The sequence below is a fragment of the Culex quinquefasciatus genome, chromosome 1, assembly GCF_015732765.1.
Source record: "Culex quinquefasciatus strain JHB chromosome 1, VPISU_Cqui_1.0_pri_paternal, whole genome shotgun sequence".
NCBI classification, from domain to species: Eukaryota; Metazoa; Arthropoda; class Insecta; order Diptera; family Culicidae; genus Culex; species Culex quinquefasciatus.
This window is the reverse complement of record NC_051861.1, coordinates 67,154,713-67,177,622: the sequence shown is the minus strand read 5'-3', so window position 1 is coordinate 67,177,622 and position 22,910 is coordinate 67,154,713. Positions and strand designations below refer to the sequence as shown.

Below are 22,910 nucleotides of genomic sequence, written 5' to 3'. Positions count from 1 at the left end.
TGGTCGCTACTCTTCGATCCCAAAATGCTGTGGACGGTGAAAAACCTGTTCATCTGCTCCGATCATTTCCTCCCTGAGCAATTTAAGGACGCGTCGTGCAAGTGGAAAGGGTAAGTTTACCGTAATAATGCATAACGTAGCGATCACATATCACTGAATACCTTTAAAATTAAAAATTAGAAACAGCAATGTTTATAACATTATTTAAAAAGTTTGCAACGATTTGTCGTAGCCACCGATTTGCAGTCATCTTGTACCAACAATCCAGCTTCGCCATGATAAAATCTGGTATAATTATGCAAGCTTGGGCTACAGTCAAACCTCGTTAATTTGGAATGGTTGAACTTTTAAAATGTTTAAAAAAACTTTCAATGGTTTTTATAGCAATGTTCAGCGAAAAAGACAACGAACCAAAATTAATCAAAAGCAAAATAAAAGGAGCATTATTATGTAGTGTCCTTTTTTTTAAAATAATGAACATTGTTTTGTAATAAAAAACTACATACATTCATTTGAAACTGCATGGATCGAATTGGTTGTGATTACGGATAAGACAATATTTATTAATTTGTGGCAAAGAGTATTGTAAACGGTTGAAGCAGCGGTACCGTCATCTGTGCCGAATCGGGACACATGGGGCGAATTGGGACAGCAGTTTAAGCAATGTTTTTTTTTAGATTCAGAGCAACAAAATGTGTTCATTCAATCCCAAATATGAAGCTTTTAAGTGCTCTAAAACGTGGTGTCCCTAATTAGACTGTAGTTCCGAAACGCCCGCTTACAAAAATATACAAAAAAAAAATCGGGGGCCGAAACCCAAGTACGCCACATTTTAACTTAAAGGACAATCAACTCGACCAGGACAATGCAAGTAGCAGCAACTTTTCCACTCATTCGTCAACCAAATTGTCCGACAAGGAACTTCTAGACCAGGCAAGGGTCGAATTTTCTGGCCAACCTCCAACTACATCGAATTCAAACTTTATCAACTTCCGAAAAGGGGAAACCATCAACCCCTACCGGAAGGAAAAAACGCCAATCGTCCCACCTCTGAATGCCACTACGCCGCAGCCAGCAGAAACGTCATCACAAACTCCTGAAGTAACAGACAGTATGTTCTGTCTGGACCCAATGAAGCCGCCCATAGTACGCCTAACTGAACAGTCTGCAGTCGGCGATGGCCGTTTCCTGCTAGCCAGACTCCGCGAAATTAAAGTCTATGACAATCTCAGACTATACTTGGCGTATCTGAAGGACCAAAAACCGGACGTCTGCATAGACGGAATAACAGTAACCAGCATGCATGTCTTTTTGCATCCAATGGCCTGCCTTCTGAACCTGAACATCTTATGAACATCTTCATGGAATACAACTCAACAATTGGAATTTCACCTAAGCAAACCCTCACCGACCTGAAACCTACAGGAAATATGTAACAAACAAAAGACTTCAATACCTGCAGCACTCGCGCGAAACCGCCAACAAATTCTACCTGCCGACTACATCGTCGAATTTTTACAAGCATTGACGCCTTCTAACACGGAAGAAGAAATGACACCCTCGCAAGGGGCAGTAAGTACTACTAATAATTTAAGTATGTCTCCAAAAATTTCTTCAACGGAACAACAGAATGCGAATGAAATTCTAATTTATTGTCAGAATTTCAATCGCATGAAAAGCCCAGGCAAAATGAAGGAAATTTCTTTAAACATTCTCTCACATTCTTTCGACATTATTCTTGGAACTGAAACTAACTGGGACGAAAGCGTCCACCCTGAAGAAATTTTTGGAAACAATTATTTTGTATTCCTAGGCAATAGAAATTTAAATCTAAGTCAGAAAAAGTCAGGAGGCGGCGTCCTCTTAGCCATAAATGCCAGACTTAATCCAAAAGAAATTGTAACTGAAAAACATTTTCAATTTGAACAAGTCTGGGCCAAAGCCACTATTGCAGGCCAAGTACACATTTTTGCATCAGTATACTTTCCGCCGGACCATGCAAATAAACAGTCGTATGAACTATTCTTTAAAACAGTAGAAATCATAACATCAAAATGGAACCGGAAGTAAAACTTCACATTTATGGCGACTTTAATCAAAGCAAAGTCGAATTTATATCTGACCAAGAAAATGAAGCAATTCTTCTCCCAGTCATTGGGGAAAATGAAACATTGCATTTTCTCTTTGACAATATTGCAAATTATGGACTTTTCCAAATCAATCATGTAAAAACCAAAGAAATTCATTTTTAGACCTTTTATTCACTAACTGTATTGAAGACTTTCATGTACAAGAATCTGTAACCCCCCTTTGGAAGAATGAAGTCTTCCATACAGCAATTGAATATTCTATTTATGTCCATAAAAACACTTTGCCCATTGACTGGGAATATGAAGAAGTCCTGGAATACAATAAAACAAACTTTGTAGAAGCCAAACGTAAACTACTTGCAATTGACTGGCAAAATTTATTTAATAATGAAGGAAATGTCGACGAATTAGTAGGAAAATTCTATACGGAAATTAACACTATAACATCTGAAACCGTACCTACTAGAAGAAGACGACGTAATAACACAGGCAATAAATACCCAGTGTGGTTCACTCCACAACTAAGAAATTTAAAAAATAGAAAACAAAAAGCCTACAAACTATACAGAAACAATACAAATGACACAAATCTTCTGAATTATCTGAATATTTCCGACCAATTTTTCGGCACTCAATTCTGCCAACGAAGAATATAATAGTAAAGTCGAATCTGAAGTCAAATCATGCCCGAAAAATTTCTTTAATTACGTAAAATCCAAATCCAAAAGTAGTAACTTCCCATCGCAAATGCAACTGGACGAAAATGTAGGCAGTAACTCAAAAGAAATTTGCAATCTTTTTTCAAAATTTTTCAAAGAAGTATACACCTCATTTTCCGAAGAAGACCGCGACCGCGACTATTTTTCATATATACCAGAATTTCCAAATGACGTCTCAGTCAATTCTTTGTCAGAAACTGAAGTACGCCAGGCATTGAAGGACTTAGACTCATCAAAAGGACCAGGACCCGACGGAATAGCACCTGCATTCCTAAAGAACCTTGCAGAAGAATTGACATTTCCACTGCATTATCTCTTCAACATGTCAATAAATACTGGAAAATTCCCACAAACATGGAAAAGTCTTTTTGGTGCCTATTTTCAAATCAGGCCCAAAATCAGACATACGTAATTATCGCGGAATTGCCCTTTTGTCTTGCATTCCAAAACTTTTCGAATCTATTATAAATGAAAAAATCTTTCAGCAAGTAAAAACCGCATCACATGTAAACAGAACGGCTTTTTTAAAGGCCGCTCTACTAGCACCAACCTTTTAGAATTTGTAAATTTTACACTGAATGCAATGCATAATCGCAATTTCGTAGAAGCAATTTACACAGACTTTAGTAAGGCATTTGACAGAATCGACATACCATTATTAATCTTCAAACTGCAGAAAATTGGAATTCAACCGAATCTTTTGGAATGGCTTAAGTCATATTTGACTAAGCGCGAACAAATTGTTCGCTTCCAAAATGTACTATCGGAATCAATTCACGTCACCTCTGGGGTTCCGCAAGGATCCCATCTAGGACCTCTTCTTTTCATCTTGTATGTAAACGACATTTCCTTCATTCTTAAAAAATTAACGTACTTGTATATGCAGACGACATGAAATTGTATATGGAAATAGGAAATGCCAACGACAGTCATGTATTCCAAAACGAAATTAATCTTTTCTACACATGGTGTAGTAAAAGCCTACTCCAATTGAATGTAAAGAAATGTAATTCCATTGCCTTCAGCAGAAAACATGAAACACCAAACATAACAGTATTATTAGGAAACCAACCAGTAGAAAAATGCAAAGTAGTACGTGATCTAGGTGTCATCCTAGACTCACAACTAACTTTGTAGAACACTATAACACAATAATAAACAAGGCAAAAAGTACATTAGGCTTTATAAAGCGCTTTGCATTCAACTTCCAGGACCCGTATACTATTAAATTACTCTATATAACGTATGTCAGGCCACTCTTGGAATACTGTAGTATCGTCTGGAATCCATACTATGCCGTACACCAAGCACGTATTGAATCTGTCCAAAAACAATTCTTACTGTACGCACTACGTAAACTTAACTGGACTGCATTTCCTCTCCCATCGTATGAAGCACGCTGCATGCTCATAAACATACAATCATTACAAGAACGTCGTAAATTTGCCATGCTCTCTTTCATCAACGACATTATTTCTCAACGCATACAGTCAGCAGCATTATTGTCAGAAATACGCAATAGTATTCATGAACCAAGCCGTACTCTTAGACATTCACCACTTTTTAGAATAACTGCATACACGACAAATTATTTAAAAAATTCGCCATTAAATCAAATGATGCGCTTTTATAATGAAAATTCACAGTACATACATTTCGACATGTCTAAACCGGAACTACGAAAAATCTGTACAATAGAAATAATATCTAGTATGTAAGAAAATTGTAAGTAGTCTACATAAGCTTGACGAATAAACAATAAACATTTACTTTTACACCCCAGAATCAAACATTTATGAATAACTTTTCAAGGGAGCGTCCATAACCAAAGCCACTAATATGGCAGACGTGTATCTAGTAGACACACCTTTCCCCCAAATATGAGCCTGATTAGTTGAAACTACGACTTGTGAGAGCCATTTTATCATTGTTCCCCGTGTCTCATTGATGACTACTCTACCCTACTTCAAAAGTTCTGACAATGTTTAGAGAAGTTATGATTAGATGATGTTTTAATTGAATTTGTATTTGCGATGCTATTTAGTAGAAAATAAAACTGCATTAATGTAAGGAAGGCATCAGCCACCTCAAGGTGGATTGAGTAACGTTTTTTTTAATTAGGCTTGAAATTGAGTTATTCTAATTTTGTTTTAGCCAACACAACGAAGAAGAAGCGAAAGTCCAAGGAGTTGGCAAAGGCAAGAAAATTGAACATCTGAGAACCAAGCAAATAAATCTACCCACCACTAGCGTGCACAGGGTGGGGCAACTTGGGGCAGTTGCCCCACCATCCTCAGAAATTCGTTCTAATATTGCCAAGGGGTATGTATGTATGTATGTATGTATGTATGTATTAGTACCGTTTTGGCAGGACTTGGCCATGACCACAGTATGTTTCAACTGAGACGGTTCGTTTAGTAACCGACTTATATCTTAAGGACCTTAGAAGATTATCATTCTCTATCCAACCATTTGTTATGATATGATTAAATAGATAATGACATTCATGTGACTTGGGCCAGGCGATCCACGACTCCCTCATCCAGTCCATAAAATATATGAAGGCCCTGGGATATTTTTTGAGAGGCGTTTGAAATATAATTATATATGATAAAAAATGAATAATCAATGTTATGAATTAAAAGATATATCAATGTATAGCTAGGCCGTTGCAAATATTTTACAAAGTTTATGTCGAAAAAAACAATGAAATATCGCAATAATATAAAAACTCAACAAGTTGTTTCGAAGCTCTCATCCTTTTATTTTGGAAAATGCTAAGAATTTAAAAAAATAATGTTATACAAATTAATAATAATAATAATGTTCTAAAATTGCCAAGGGGGTGTCCATAAACGACGAAATTTTCAAAACGCTCATATTGTTGCCCCACCTTCCTTGAGGATCTGGGCACGCTAGTGCTACCCACCCAAACAACTGCTCGAATAAATATTGCCAATTTATTACTAATCTTCGAAATCCGTGTTTCGTTCTTAAACTGTTTTTAAAGTTGCTGTCCCTATTCAGACCGTAGTCCCAATTCACCACAGTTGGCGGTACTTATAGTTTTAAACTGGAAAATATGATTATAAAATTTAGTTTTTTCGAAATTGCCGAATTAGCGGAGCTCTACTGTAATCGTTTGTTTACAGTGAATTATACCACCAGTTATACCACTTCAAGGTACACTGTGAAGTCAGAACAGTGAGAAGTGAAAAAATCGTGGGGGCCTTTTGAAACACGTCGCCATCTTGTTTTCTCTCCAAGTTACACTTCTATTCTATGATAAAGTTGAATTTAGAAGCTAAAATTGTAAAAAAAATTGCTCTGGGTTCGTACAACAATACAGCTTTACAAACATAGCCGTACCTCTTTAGAATGGATTACCTTGCTCTCACCCGACGAAATATTTCGGGATACCCCGCAAAATGTCGGAAAGAGCACTTCTTTCCCGGTGCCAAATATCAGACATACCGATTTTTTGTATCTTTGAGGTCTCGAAAAAATACACCGTGACGGCGTCCTATCTCGCCCTGCGAAATGAAGTCGATAAAGTAGGTAGTCGGTTTCGATGGAGAAAAATTAGAAAACGTGGTCTAAAAATAGCGGTCAACAGATATGACAGTTGTTGGTTAGCAGAGTGGCAGGTTTGTCCGGATTTATCCCGGAGTAAAACGCGGAGTTACTCTGAAAGTCTAAACAAAACTGGAGATCTTTATTGAATGCGTGCAAACGAAACGGGTGATGAAAATGCATTGATTGTTGTTGTTCCACAGCTTTGACAGATGCGCGCGGTGGGCACGAAAGGGACTCAATCAATCCGAATTCTGAAACGGAATCTAATTAGAATCGTATACAAATTCCGTTTCAAACGCAACAACCGGTTCCGTGTTTGAACCGGTTGTTGCGTTTGAAATGGAATTTGTATACGATTCTAATTAGATTCCGTTTCAGAATTCGGATTGATTTGACTGGGGAGTCGGCCGATTAGATCGCCTCAATGGTGTCAACAGGTTTTGTCCATTTAGAAAAGTGGCCATCCATAAACCACGGAAACCCCAAATCTATTTTGTATGGAGCGTGGACAATCGTGATTGTCCTAGTTAGCATTATCTAAAAATATATTTTTTTTTTCAGTTCCAGTGTTGTGGTGCCGAAGGACCGAATGACTGGCAAAGTAGTGTATATAACAATGCTGACCGTTCGTCTTTGGTTGATATCGCGATTTCAAAATTAAATATTGCATATAAAGTTCCTGAAAGTTGCTGCCATGAAGGAATTTCTGTTGATGACTGCAATACTGTTCGCAATATAGGAATGTTAACGTCAATTGCAAAACCGGTTGTATACACAAGCGTAAGTATTTAAATTTTTAGTATTAAATTATTGTAGTTTTAGAAACACTGCCAAAAATCCACACGTTTCGTTCAAGTAGACGTAACACATGATTTGCAAGTTGTATAAAATAAAATAGTTTACGTGATTTCCACATCAAATCAAAACATGTTACACTTGAAAGTATAGAGTCCAAGAGTGTGCCACTCAAGGTTTTGGGCACGGTTCTGGCTCGGCGACAGAACTTTTGGCCCCGAACCAACTTTATTGAAAATATGGGTAATCTCTTTTAAGTGTGTACACATTTTGACGTTTAGAACGTCATCCAAGCAGCCAAAGAAAATTTTGTTGTTGTTATTATTTTTTGTCGAACAGGCTTTTAATTCGCTTTGTGGCCAAGAAACACCGGCTGGTCTAAACAACGCGCCGGACTCGAACAACCCGCAGCGGCCGGAGTCCAAGAAACAGCACGCAACCTGATCGACGACAATCACAATCTGGAATCTGCGTTGCGATTCTTCTCTTCGGTGTCGGGTATCTTCGGCAACCAGCAGAATCAGCATCTGCAGCTTATTAAACAAATGTTGGTCAAATATCTTGACCCATCGTCCGTTCCGAAGGTGCTCTTCCAGGTTGCTTGTACCGTCGGAGCGTTCATTCTGTTGCACGATAAGGACGAAGGGTGATGATAATCACGGCCGAAAGTATCGACGAGGTGATGATTTTACTGTCGGATAATGTTCTGAGATGTTCCGGAAGCGGACGTAAAAGAACGTGGCTTCTTTGGTTCCGCTGGTGTTACAGATGATGATCGACCTGGAGGACGACGAGGAGTGATCCGTGTTGGACGAGACTGCCGATGATAACACCAGCGACAAAAATGTGATTGCCGAGTCGGCGTGAGTCTTGTCGGAAAGGCCATTCTGCCGCACATTATCGCAAACATTACAAACATGTTGAACTGGAAGTAACGGCAACCGCTCTGTTAGTCGTCTCGGCCGCTGGCTAAGGTTGCCACAAGCAGATGGAAAGCATGCTGACGAACATCATGCAGGGCGTGCTCAAGTAGTTGATGGGTCATTTGACAGTTCATTGGTCAAATGGCCACCGACTTAGCATCGGTCTTCGAGAAGAAGGCCTGGGCTAACCGGCAGTGGGGACTCTGCATACTCAACGAATTTTAGTTTTCCATTTCAGCGAAGCCTGTTAATAAACGATTGTCAGTACGGTTAAATTGAACTAGGTTAAGCCCATTAAGATGATGAAAACGACATCCTCTCACCGAAGGTTTGATGTCGGAAAAGAAAAAGGAAGCATAGGAGTCGGAACATCGGAACTTATGACGACTTGCCGGATTTCTCACATAACGTGAACCCAACCCATCTCCGTTCCCAGCTTGGTTCCGAATCTACATCAGGCTACCGGAGTAGCTCCACCGATTGCGGCTGCAACTTCTGCAGCGTTTTAAATTTATTTCGAGTACATTTACAAATTTTCGTATTGGTTACTCATTACATAACTTAGTAACAATGGTTCGTTTCCTCGTGAACGTTTACTGATCAAACTCGAGGTCACTCTTGGCATGGTAGAACACTTGTCGCGATGGATCTGCAAGGTACTTGGCCGCAGGCGTGTGGCGGAAGAACTGTAGTTGCCGCCGTCGTCACTGTTGGCATTTGAGCACTCGAGCAGGTAACCCACGTTACAATCAGCACCTAGAAGTCGCGCAAGACCGTTGTGATTATACCACTTCAATTCTCCGTTCCTTCGCTGACGATCAGCCCGCAACACTTGCTCGCACCACAGTGGCAAATCTTCTTCTGGTCGCCGAACGTCTCAAAGTTGTAGTTGAAGGTGAGCTCTTAGCCCTGGTGGAGAAAAGAGAGTTAGTTGTAGTAAGTGTTTTTACCGGAATTTCGAAAAACTTACTGCTTTGAGGTCCTTGAGGGCAAACAGCCCTACGGATTGGCTTCCGCCGACCTTCCACAGCAACGTCTCGCAGTTGGACTCGAGTAGTTGATGAACCTGGCCAAGTTGCCCTTGGGCCCCGCGTCGATCGTCTGCTCCGAGTCCACCGTCAGGAAGTAGTAATTTTCGTCCTTTTGATTTATCCGCCGCGGCAACTCCTCGTTGTTGATCACTTCTCGTACTCGATCACGCGACGCGCGACCTGACCCTAGCGCTTGATGGGTATCCGTTTGGCTGCCAGTGCCTAGTACCGCTTCCGTTTGAAGCACTGGTTCTGGCAACTTTCGCTAGCTGGACAAGTCTTCGGATTGCACTCCACGAGCAGCGCCCGGTTGATGCAGTTCGAGTTTAGCCCGCAAGGGTCCTTGTCCGACTATTTGTACTCACCGATCTAGTCCTCCTGTCGAAATAAAATAGATTTAACAATTGATACGGAAGACCATTCCCTCGAAAAACTCACCCCGCGCATTGGCTCAAATCGTCCTGGGTCGATTCTTCATTGTACCGCTCCATCATGTCCGACTGCTTCCGGCCGCCACGATGTCCGAGTCGATTGCCTCCGGTTGATCCATCCAAAATCGTGCGTGCTGTAGAAGCGCACGCAAATGTCCTTTTGCTTGTGTTGCCGCCGGAATACCACGTCCGGGTCCGCTGGCAGGGCTATCGTGAGCGCGGGCCAGAACTTGAACGCGGAGATGGAGGTGGAGATGAGACTCCGCTCTTATCGCACCGTTGACGTTGATTGAGCACTGCTCGAGTGAGTGCTTGGGGCAGATCATGATCGACGTGGTCAGTAGCTGGAATCCGGCGGGGATGCACTTGACATCGGGTACGAAGAAGGACATCGAATGCACCGGACGAGGGAGCCCCGTGTGGCGGTCGAGTTGGTACGAGGATCTTCCGTGACGCAGGAGTGACACATGTGGTATGGCAAAGGAACAACCGGAACAACCGTTGAGTGGTCATCAGAATCGGATTGTTCGACTGCTTGACCGGACCACTTTTATTGATGCTGTTAAAAACCGCGTGCAACTTTTCGCAGGAAGAAAAAACGGGTTGACTTTGTTTGGATTTTTTTGCTTGACAGTGACAGCTGTTGTGCAGTGCACGCTAAATTTATTTCCAAAAATCGGCTACTTTTCAATCAAAGTTCCAGACACGGTTCCAGCGCGGTGCTGGCTCCGACCAGCTCGGTGCTGGCTCTGAGCTCGAGGTTCCAGCACCGGCAGAACCGAAGTGTCACCCCCCTAGATAGAGTCCCATAGTTTATTCTCACCTCACTTGAATATTAAGGGCCAATTTATTTAACTCCATGTTTTTGAAATATGCGGCAAATTTTAGAGAATTTCTCTTTATACCCAATTCTTTATGTAAACTAATGTCAAAAAGATACACAATGACTTTTATATCCCGCCGTTTGACTTGTGGGTTGGAGTCATCCCGCCAAACAAATCCTAGTAAACTGGGGTTGCGATGGCCAAAAAAATACTTGTCAAATATTTTCTGTTTTTGTGTTGAACTACACGGTTCTCACCCCGGCGAACAAACTTTAGATTAATCTTTTCAGCGTCAAGGCCGCTGTTTGTGATGTCCAGGTCATCCCGGCATGTGGCAGCTCCACGAGGCACGAGAACAGATCGCCCACTATCCGGAATAGTTATTGGCGTAACCTAGGGCTTAACTCACTATGGATGCCGTTCGTGTAAGGCATGTGTGGTAGCCGATTGTGACGAGTCTGGCCACGAAGATAAAAAAATCGAGAAATCTAATTTCCTAGCTTTTAATGTAGATCTGCATTGTCTGTTTGTTGTTTTTCATCTGTTATGACATGACATCAGAAACGAACCAAGAAAACCCGTGCCATGTTCAAGAACCTGACAGTAGAATCATGAAAAAATCCTTCGTCGAAGAGGAGTCTGCGATCAGCAGAGAAGCGAGTCAGACGTGCGTCCCTCACAAACCAAAAAAAGTTCTTAAAAAGTGCTAAAATGCCTCACGGCAAGAAAAAGAGGCGGTCCTCACCAGCAGGATCGGCAGATTTGAAGAAGCTAAAGAATGCCGAAGCGCTACCTGCAAAGCCAGGCAGTTTGAGCAAGGACGCTCGAATTTCGTCTGGAAACCAGTTCGCTACCCTTCCTGTAGACGTGAGCGAGAAGGAAGAATTTGAACGACGGGAAAAGTTGCCACCCATTTTTGTGAAAACATCGTCATCGGATTCGGTGCGAAAGTGGCTGACCGGGTTTATCGAATCTGGTGCTTTACGAGCTTCCATTCGCTTGTGTGCTGATGGACTCAAAATTCTGTTACCTGCCAGAAAGGATTACAACTACGTTCGGGATTTCCTGAACAACACAAAGATTGAATACTACAGCCATGACGATCCAGGTAAACGCCCCATGAAACAGGTCCTCCGTGGCCTGTACGACATGGATGTGAGTGTGCTGAAAGAAGAGCTCAAAACTCTTAAGTTGAACGTGATCGAAGTCTTCAAGATGACGAGACACAACAAGGACATCAAGTATCGGGATCAACTGTACCTGGTTCATCTCGAGAGAGGATCGACAACGCCGTCTGAGCTGAAAGCAGTTCGGGCAATTTTCAACATCATCGTGACTTGGGGACGTTATCGTCCAGTGCACCGTGACGTGACACAGTGTTCGAACTGTTTGCAGTTTGGACATGGTGGAAGGAACTGTTTCATCAAGAGTCGTTGTGCAACCTGCGGAGGTGAGCACAAAACTCAAGCATGCGAAACAATCAACGAGAACATCGAAGCGAAATGCTTCAATTGCGGCGGCGACCATTCGACCAAGAATCGAAGCTGCCCAAAACGAGCTGAGTTTGTAAAAATTCGGCAGCAAGCGACGACGAGGCACCAACCAAATCGTCGCAAAACACCACCAACTTTCACGGACGTGGATTTTCCTGCTTTGGCGTCACCTGGAGCGGGATCTGTTCGAGTGGTTCCAAATCTGCAGCCATTGCCGTTGTATCAGCGGCAAAAAGTTGCAGAGAATACAACACCTCCTGGTTTCAGTCAGCAACCGAGGGAATACCAACCAGCATCAACGGATGAAGGCACCCTGACTGAAAAGTCCGTCGGACGTCCGTCGTTTGTCGTCCGTGCAACCGTACGACGTCGCACGACAATGTCGTGCGACATTCGCACGAATGTCATACGTTTTTGCACCAAAATGTCGTATTTGTCGTGCGATCGATCATCGAAATTGTTCGACATTGTCGTACGACATTCGACCGACGTCGCACGGTTTTGTTATTTAGGTTGTCGTGCCTTTGTCGTGTGCTGTTTTTTCAGGTTTTTGGTTATGTTGCAGTTAAAAAATAGATGATTGTTTATTTTTAATATATTTTATTTTTCATGTAATTTGCACATTTCCCCACAGTAAAAATCAATTATTTCATTATACTTGTTGTGTCGCGGATCTTCACGTACATCTTGGTGTCGTCTTCCGGTTGGTCTTCCAGTTCTCCTCGTCGCTCGGCATCTTGGCCGGAATTTTTTGGCGTTGTCTTCCGGGTCCGGATTTTGTCAGCCATCTTTTCGAGCCGACGCCAGCGTGCGGGGCAGCATCTTGATCAAGAAGGACTATTGCTCCTCGACTAGCCGCAGATACGGCGGGGTGCGGCGCCACCGTTTATGTCCCATGGATTGATGGCCACCGGAGTACGGGACAGCGTCGGTTTACGAACTTCTGGAGCAGGTGTTTTGCGGTCGTTACAGCTTCCGTTCAACAAGCTGCGTGGAACAACACGGAGACGCTGGGTTGTTAGCAGGATCAGATTGGAATATGTTTGGTTACCTGAAAAAAGATAACGTCATTCGGCTGAATAATCATATCCAAATCATATCTAGAGTTTTGTTGTTGAAACAAAGGGAATCTCATGACAGATATCATACTCAAAAAATCTGTGAAAATTCATAAAATAATTAATTGTGGAATATTCAAAAGTTTAACTTTCAATGTAAAATTTTGAAAACAAATTAATTAAAAAAGTAGTTGATTAAACCTTATTTTATTCAGAAAATAAAGATTAAAGCAAATTTTAGACAACAAAATATTCTAACATTTTAAATTTCAAATTAAAAATCAACATTAACGCAAGTTTCATGGAGAAACCCCATCTGGACCTGTATAAATATTTTTGATTTTTTTAAATTAAAATGCATGTGTTTCTGAAGACTTGGGGTCTTCATGCTTTGAAGAAGCTAAGAACTTAAAAGACTTTAAATAATTTTAAAATGTTCGAATGTTTAAATTAATCATAAAAATTCAAAATATCTGAATAATTTAAAAATGAAATTTAATGTTTGATATTTTTGAAATTTACAAATATCAAGAATTAAAAGAATACACTCAAAACCCGATGGTTTGACACAAACTGTTGTCAAACGAAAGGGGTCACTTTTTAGTTTGACACCCATTTTACAAACGAAAAAGTGACCAACCACCGGGGCTGAGTGTAATGCAACATAAAAATTTAAGAGATTAAAAATTGTAGAACCTAAGAATCCAAAATTATTAAATTTATTTTTAGAATTTAGAGTTTTAGAACTTTAAAATTCTGAAACACTCAAATTCTTAATTTCTATAAATCTTTAATTCTAAAATTTTAAGATCACAAAATTCTAAAATTAAAAAAAATATTCCTAAAATTCTAAAAAAATCTAAAAATTCTAAAAAAATCTAAAAAATTCTAAAATATTAGAATTTTAGAATTTTAGAATTTTAGAATTTTAGAATTTTAGAATTTTAGAATTTTAGAATTTTAGAATTTTAGAATTTTAGAATTTTAGAATTTTAGAATTTTAGAATTTTAGAATTTTAGAATTTTAAATTTTAAATTTTATAATTTTAGAATTTTAGAATTTTAGAATTTTAGAATTTTAGAATTTTAGAATTTTAGAATTTTAGAATTTTAGAATTTTAGAATTTTAGAATTTTAGAATTTTAGAATTTTAGAATTTTAGAATTTTAGAATTTTAGAATTTTAGAATTTTAGAATTTTAGAATTTTAGAATTTTAGAATTTTAGAATTTTAGAATTTTATAATTTTATAATTTTAGAATTTTAGAATTTTAGAATTTTAGAATTTTAGAATTTTAGAATTTTAGAATTTTAGAATTTTAGAATTTTAGAATTTTAGAATTTTAAAATTTTAGAATTATTTTAGAATTATTTTAGAATTTTATTCTAAGTGTTTGAAATAAAAAAAGATATTTCTTTTACCTTTTTGTAATCTGCATTTTTTCAATTTGTTATAATTTTATTATAAATATTTTTTTCATTTAAAAAAATATTTTTGTAAACCTTTTAAAAATAATTAATTTTTTTGTAATCGCTTTGTTTTCAACCTTTTTTATTTAAATTAATTTTATTTTTTCGGTAAAAAAATATAAAAAAAACTGTAAAATATTAGAGAATTCAGGATGTTGGTAGTTTTTAAATATTGCAACTCATCATCAAGATGTTCCTGGCGGAGCACTTACACCATTCCAAAAATCCGTTTTTTCAATGTTAACTACTTTTTAGGTAATAAAAACAGTATAAAAAGTTCTGGGCCTTAAAGGGTTAAATCAGAGATATTAAAAATTTCCGTAAGGAGTTAATTTTTGATTAGTCAAATGTTAGAGTTTTTTATTATACAATTCTGAAGTCCAATAATCATAACACCCAATATTAGCCCTCATACTTCCGGTCTTCCAAGCTCACTCCCGATACTTTAAAATGCGCCTCTTCCATCATTTCAATGACTTGAAGCAACAGTTCTATTGATTAAAAATCCGGTGGATCAGAAACACCGCCACGAGATGATTATTTTGTACCCCTTTTTCTCTTACCTTGGGTAGAAATTTTGACATTCGGTGATTCATCCTCCTCCTCCTTTGGAATGAACCATATCCTCCATAAGCTCGGTTCCTCCCGGTCCTGTCTTCCGCCACGAAGACCTGGCCCGCCGGATTCATGCGTCGCGTCCTTCTCCTCCACCGCCACGAAGACAGAATTCTGAATATCTGGAACATAAGAAACTATAATTTGGCCACTTGCCCACTCCGGCCGGAACTTTCCGACAGAAAAAGAAGCACAACTTACCGGTCAAAATCCTTCCGAAGCCCAACATCAACAATAACTGGTTCGATTCGGTTGCATTCAAGTCCAAACAAGACAAACTGAAGAGAACTGTCAAACTGTTTGCGTCGACGAAAATCGTGACGTCGAATTGAAGGGAAATCGATGGAAAAAACATTGTCGGGCATGTCGAGTGTTTGTCGTACGTTTGTCGTCCTTTCGACCAATCGATATCGAAACGGTAAAACCAAAACCGCGCGACAGCTTGTACGACGTGCGACATTTTTCAAACAGGGCAGCAGTGACCTGTTTTCACAAAGAACTTCTGAACATTTTCATCGAGATGACAACAACACTGCGTGGTTGCAAAACTCGTGCGGAACAAGTAAGAACGCTTGGAGGATTTATCTTAAAAAACAGTTCGTAGTTTACTCGTTCTAATGATATTGAATATTTCAATGAATTTACTTTTTAGTTTTAAGTTAGGATTAGTTGTTAAAGTGATTTTTTTCTTTTTACCCAAATGTATTCGATTCAATGCAAAAATGTAAAACAATTTGAAGTAAATAAATGAATGTGAACAGTTAATAAGAAAACGAAAAATATAACAAAGATGAAGAGCATGTAGCCATACCACTTAGAATGTAAATGAAATGTAATTATTATAAGAAAGTTCAATAAAGACATATTCAATTTCAAAAAAACTTCGTCGAAGAAGAAAAATCCAGGAAGGTGCTGTGTCCTATCCCTCGCCTAGACCAGACCAAAATCCATGATTAAACTGACAGACCAAATCTGTCAGACCAAGACTGTCAGACCAAAGAGCAAAAAGTAAACAATCTTGGTCTTCGACGTAGGTGCACACAAATCAAGAAAATAAAATTCGAAAAAGAATTTTATTTTTCCCATTCAATGACTGGGTTTGGACTGCAAAATTGAATGTACGTCAGAAAATGATTAAACAGTGCGGCGTCCTGTACACCGACAATTAAATAAGCAGTTAAAAGCCTTATTCTTCCATTTTAATTTTTGATTGCGTATTCGGTTTACACCTGAAAAATCTTGAAATTATTTATACGGATTTGTGATTCCTCTCTTTCATCATTCCCTTGGAAAAATCAGCATTCCATTATTTGAAACATATGTTTAGGTCTAAATCTCATTTTTTTCAACTGACTGAATGCATCCAGTCCTGATCGCTAAACCTGAATTTTTCAGTCATAATTTAAACAGTAAGCTTGATTTAATTTATTTTCGGATCTAATTGGAAATTATTAAATGGATTAATTGCAATTTAAATTAAATTGTAAACGTGACATTGATATGTTATCTTCGGTCGAAGAAATGATAATCCGCATGCACGGGCAACTTTCGAATCTGGCGTCCGCCATCTGGCCATTATTCCAGATTTACTGGTCCAGCATAGCTTGCGTTTGATTCCGTTCCGATAGAAGACTTGTTGTAGTCCTGTCCAACGGTGGTCATCTCCTGCTTCAAGGGCAGTTTCTCAACGAAAGGTTCGCTCGTTTCGGCCTACCAGGTTCGTTATCCTGCGCAAAACCTTGTTCCGGCTGGTGGACGATCTGCCTTATTCAACTTCCTGGGCCTATCACATGCCGGGATGACCTGGACATCACAAACAGCGACCTTGACGCTGAAAAAAACAGGATTAATCTAAACTTTTTCGCCGGAGTGAGAACCGTGTAGTTCAACACAAAAACAGAAAATATTTGAAAAGTATTTTTGACCATCGCAACCCCAGTTTACTAGGATTTGTTTGGCGGGATGATCCCAACTCACAAGTCAAACGGCGGGATATAAAAGTCATTGTTTATGTTTTTGACATTAGTTTACATGAAGAATTACGGTCACATTTTGTAACCTCCTGGTTACACATCACTGGTTAGATCAAAGTGAGGAAGAAAATAACTAAAACGAATTTGCCCGCCTTTTCCCAGTTAACTCAATCGGAATTCTGAAACGGAATTCAATTCGAATCGTTTACGTATTCCGTTTCAAACGCAACAACCGATTCCGTGTAAGTACCGCCCAGTCAAATCAATCCGAATTCTGAAACAGAATCTAATTAGAATCGTATACAAATTCCGTTTCAAACGCAACAACCGGTTCAAACACGGAACCGGTTGTTGCGTTTGAAACGGAATTTGTATACGATTCTAATTAGATTCCGTTTCAGAATTCGGATTGATTTGACTGGGCGGTTGTTGCGTTTCAGAATTCCGATTGAGTTGACAGGATTCTCACAAACAATCCGAATTCTGAAACAGAATCTAATTAGAATCGTATACAAATTCCATTTCAAACGCAACAACCGGTTCGAACACGGAACATTCTCGCGTGACAGTTCCACGTAAACAGGAGAGGAGGCAAAATTTGCACCATGTTGCCACATTTCATGCGAACTATTTAAGCCAACAGATAGCCTCAGAAAAATTCAGTGCCTTACGAGGTTTCGACAAAAGCGGATCCACGGTGGTAATTTTATTGCTCACACACACACACGCACACATTGAAAGACACAGTTTGTGCACTAAATTGGGAGGAATTCTGTTCTTATGAAGATTGTAAGGACGGTCACCGGACCAGAATGATTTGGGGCAATGGGCTTGGGACCACATTTATAGGATATTGGCCACACCCGGAGTGGCCGGTGCCCTCAGGAAGGTTCTACGGGGGACATTATTCGAACCATACGAAATGGGGTAATATGGGTATCAAAATTCATGATTTTTAAACTTGTAATGAAAATGGCCATTTTGACCGGATTGGCCACACCCGGAGTGGTCAGTGCCCTCGGAAAGGTTCTACCGGGGGACATTAATCGAACCATACGACTTGGGGCAATATGGGTATCAAAATTCATGGTTATTGAAACTGGTAATGGAAATGGGCATTTTGACTAGATTGGCCACACCCGGAGTGGCCAGTGCCCTCGGAAAGGTTCTACCGGGGGGACATTAATCGAACCATACGACTTGGGGTAATATGGGTATCAAAATTCATGGTTTTTGAAACTGATAATGAAAATGGCCATTTTGACTGGATTGGCCACACCCGAGTGGCCAGTGCCCTCGGGAAGGTTCTACCGGGGGGACATTAATCGAACCATACGACTTGGGGCAATATGGGTATCAAAATTCATAGTTATTGAAACTGATAATAAAAATGGCCATTTTGACTGGATTGGCCACACCCGGAGTGGCCAGTGCCCTCGGGAAGGTTCTACCGGGGGGACATTAATCGAACCATACGACTTGGGGTAATATGGGTATCAAAATTCATGTTGTTTTAAACTTGTAATGAAAATGGCCATTTTGACCGGATTGGCCACACCGGAGTGGTCAGTGCCCTCGGAAAGGTTCTACCGGGGGACATTAACGACACACCAAGTTGGAGCCCCATGGGGAAAATTTCTTTTTGCGTTTGCGTCGCCAAAAATCAGGAACAAAAATTTTGGCAAAATGAATACATTCACGCTGTTGTGCACATTCCAATCTACATTGTGGTGAAATTTGGAGTGATTTGGTGCCTTTTGTGAAAACTGGACTAATTTCCGTGAAAAAGTCCGAAAAACTGAAAATCTATGTTTTTGCTTTCGCTCGTCATATCTCCGTTATTTTTCGATAAAAGCCTAGTAAGATTACATTTAGCTTGTAGCTGACATTCTGAGGAAAACGATGATGTAATAACATTGATACTTTTCTTGTAAATTTTGAAAGTTGGACCTCAGACAAGCTGAAAGTTTTGAAAATTTGGTTGGTTTCCACGTGTCGCGACGCAGCACCAAGCATCTCTGCTGGCCATCGCATGCACGAAAGGAAGGAGAAAGTGCAAGAATTGGTAAAACTCCGTTCAATCAGAATTGCCTTGATAACGTGTGAGAATTAGGTGAATTTGCAGGCGGCAAACAAGCGGGTGGTGTTTTCGCTAAATAGTCTGTTATCCGAATTGATTTTGGTGATCAATGTGGTTCGGGTATTTCGATATGAGGACAATTTTTGAATCGGTCGTGATGCCATATTGCAGAAGAGCCAGCAATGTTTTTTTCGCAGATTAGCAGCAATATTGATACAGAGTTTTATAAAGATGAAAAGTGACATGAGGATTTATAGACCTAGTGAATATTTCGACCACGGGTATGTTTTATCGATATGGGTTCATCTAATTGAGAGAAATAAATAATGGTTTATTGACATAGGACTATTTTAATGCCAATATAGACTAATGTATAATTGTAAGTATTTTTTGACATGAAACAACGCCTAACTTTATCATTTTCTTATACAACATGCCTTATATTACTTATGCCATTACTTATGGCCAAGGCCTCCGGGGACCATGGGACCGGTTCCAAGTGGCCATCGGATGACCCAATGTTGGTACATGGGTGCAATCGTCAAATATGTCAAGCGGCATGTCAAAACGCTTGAAAATGGTTTTATAAATTCAATGAAAATGTCAGAAACTCAGCAGCTGGTCGTTTGGCCACTTTGGCCAGTTCCGGTGCATCCGGAATTCCGGTCCAAGTCGAAGATTTTTTCCAAATGTTCAAATATGTCATGCGGTATGTCAAAAAGCTTGGAAATTGTTTTATAAATTCAATGAAAATGTCAGAAACTTAGTAGCTGGTCATCTGGCCACATTGGCCAGTTCCGGTGAATCCGGAATTCCGGTCCAAGTCGAAGATTTTTTCCAAATGTTCAAATATGTCATGCCGTTTGTCAAAAAGCTTGGAAATGGTTTTATAAATTCAATGAAAATGTCAGAAACTCAGCAGCTGGTCATCTGGCCAGTTTGGCCAGTTCCGGTGAATCCGGAATTCCGGTCCAAGTCGAAGATTTTTTCCAAATGTTCAAATATGTCATGCGGTATGTCAAAAGCTTGGAAATGGTTTTATAAATTCAATGAAAATGTCAGAAACTTAGTTGCTGGTCATCTGGCCACATTGGCCAGTTCCGGTGAATCCGGAATTCCGGTCCAAGTCGAAGATTTTTTCCAAATGTTCAAATATGTCATGCGGTATGTTTAAAAGCTTGGAAATGGTTTTATAAATTCAATGAAAATGTCAGAAACCCAGTAGCTAGTTATCTGGCCACATTGGCCAGTTCCGATGAATCCGGAATTCCGGTCCAAGTCTAAGTTTTTTCCAAATGTTCAAATATGTCATGCGGTATGTCAAAAGCTTGGAAATGGTTTTATAAAATCAATGAAAATGTCAGAAACTCAGCAGCTGGTCGTTTGGCCACTTTGGCCAGTTCCGGTGCATCCGGAATTCCGGTCCAAGTCGAAGATTTTTCCAAATGTTCAAATATGTCATGCGGTATGTCAAAAGCTTGGAAATGGTTTTATAAATTCAATGAAAATGTCAGAAACTTAGTAGCTGGTCATCTGGCCACATTGGCCAGTTCCGGTGAATCCGGAATTCCGGTCCAAGTCGAAGATTTTTTCCAAATGTTCAAATATGTCATGCCGTTTGTCAAAAAGCTTGGAAATGGTTTTATAAATTCAATGAAAATGTCAGAAACTCAGCAGCTGGTCATCTGGCCAGTTTGGCCAGTTCCGGTGAATCCGGAATTCCGGTCCAAGTCGAAGATTTTTTCCAAATGTTCAAATATGTCATGCGGTCTCATGTCAAAACGCTTGGAAATGGTTTTATAAATTCAATGAAAATGTCAGAAACTTAGTAGCTGGTCATCTGGCCACATTGGCCAGTTCCGGTGAATCCGGAATTCCGGTCCAAGTCGAAGATTTTTTCCAAATGTTCAAATATGTCATGCCGTTTGTCAAAAAGCTTGGAAATGGTTTTATAAATTCAATGAAAATGTCAGAAACTCAGCAGCTGGTCATCTGGCCAGTTCCGGTGAATCCGTAATTCCGGTCCAAGTCGATTTTTTTTTCCAAATGTACAAATATGTCATGCGGTATGTCAAAACGCTTGAAAATAGTTTTATAAATTCAATAAAAATGTCAGAAACTCAGAAGCTGGTCATCTGGTCAGTTTGGCCAGTTCTGGTGAATCCGGAATTCCGGTCCCAGCCGAGGATTTTTTTTTCCAAATGTTCATATATGTAAAGCGGCATGTCAAAACGCTTGAAAATTGTTTTATAAATTCAATGAAAATGTCAGAAACTCAGTAGCTGGTTATCTGGCCACTTTGGCCAGTTCCGGTGAATCCGGAATTCCGGTCCCAGCCGAGGTTTTTCCAAATGTTCATTCATGTCATGCGGTATGTCAAAAAGCTTGGAAATGGTTTTATAAATTCAATGAAAATGTCAATAACTCAGTAGCTGGTCATCTGGCCACTTTGGCCAGTTCCGGAGAATCCGAAATACCGGATTAACAATTCAAACATTTCAAATTATTTTTCATCAATCACAATTTGTAAAATATGTTGCATATAAAACAAGAAATTCAAAACTTATTTATAATTTTAAATTGACTGGTTTAATTTTATCTGTTGTCGCTTTTTGTTTTTAGACATTTTCAATGATTTTTTCTAACCTTTTTAGATCTAGACTAGTCATGTCATATAAAAAAATGTATAAAAGAAATATATTTATAAAAGACTTACTAAATTTGGATAACATTGGAATTAAAAATTTTAGTTCATTTTAAATTCAAAGCACAACAAAGAACAAACAAAATCCATTTATAATTTGTTTTAAGCTTTTTAAAAACTTTCGACCTTGTTTAGATTTGTAGATTATCACCAATTAATATAATTGAGCTAATTCTATAATTTTAAGCTTGAAAACATAACAAATATAATGAAAGCATAGATTTTATGACTGTTGAAAAAATTCCCGGGATCCCGCGAATTCCAGAGATTTCGAAAATATTTTCCCGTTTCCGGGAAATTCAAAACCAGGAAAATTGGACGCCCTAGGCATGTCAAAACGCTTGGAAATGGTTTTATTAATTCAATAAAAATGTCAGAAACTTAGTAGCTGGTCATCTGGCCATTATGGCCAGTTCCGGTGAATCCGGAATTTCGGTCCAAGCCGAGGATTTTCTAAATTTTCATATATGTCAAGTGGCATGTCAAAACGCTTGGAAAAAGTTTTTAAATTCAATGAAAATGTCAGAAACTCAGTAGCTGGTCATCTGGCCACTTTGGCCAGTTTCGGTGAATCCGGAATTCCGGTCCCAGTCGAGGATTTTTCCAAATGTTCAAATATGTAACATAACTGTCATAATGAGAAAAGTTGTTTAGATACGCATTGCGTAAAGAATTAAAAGATTATGCTTTATTTTTTTAAATAATTTATTCCTCTTGTCGATCTTGACCAAGACTGAGATCAGTGTTGCGTTCCTCACGCGCTCACGCGCTCGTGAGCGCTCACTTTTCGCTCATTCGTGAGGAGGAGCGCTGCGCGAGCTAGCTCACGTTTGCCCGCGCTCATGTTTGCTCCGATTTTTTCAACTCTCGTTTGCTCCACGCTCGCGCTCGCGCTGATATTTCGCTCACGGAGCGCTCATTTTGGACGTGTCGCTAATCATCTAACGTTTTTGAGAAAGTTTTTTTTTCAATTCTAGATGGATTTTTTGAGTCAGGTGCAGTAGGGCTGTGGAAATATGACTTTGTGAACAAATTTTATGATATATGAATTGGAATAGCTTAATTTCATCAATCATGTTTTTAAATAAATGGTTGGATTTGCAAGGGTCAAATAATTTTTTAGACATAC

The 22,910-nt window shown here is 39.3% G+C and overlaps 1 protein-coding gene across 1 annotated transcript in view; it reads left to right on the top strand.

The window, feature by feature from the left end:
• Positions 1-1,428: 1,428 nt before the first annotated feature.
• Positions 1,429-22,910, top strand: part of LOC119768855 (tetraspanin-11-like) — a 76,310-nt gene continuing 54,828 nt past the window's right edge. Inside the window, exons 1-2 of the mRNA XM_038260315.1 lie at positions 1,429-1,572; positions 6,947-7,165. Coding sequence (XP_038116243.1) covers positions 1,552-1,572; positions 6,947-7,165 — 240 coding nt within the window. The 5' untranslated portion in view covers positions 1,429-1,551. The remainder of the gene's footprint in view (positions 1,573-6,946; positions 7,166-22,910) is intronic.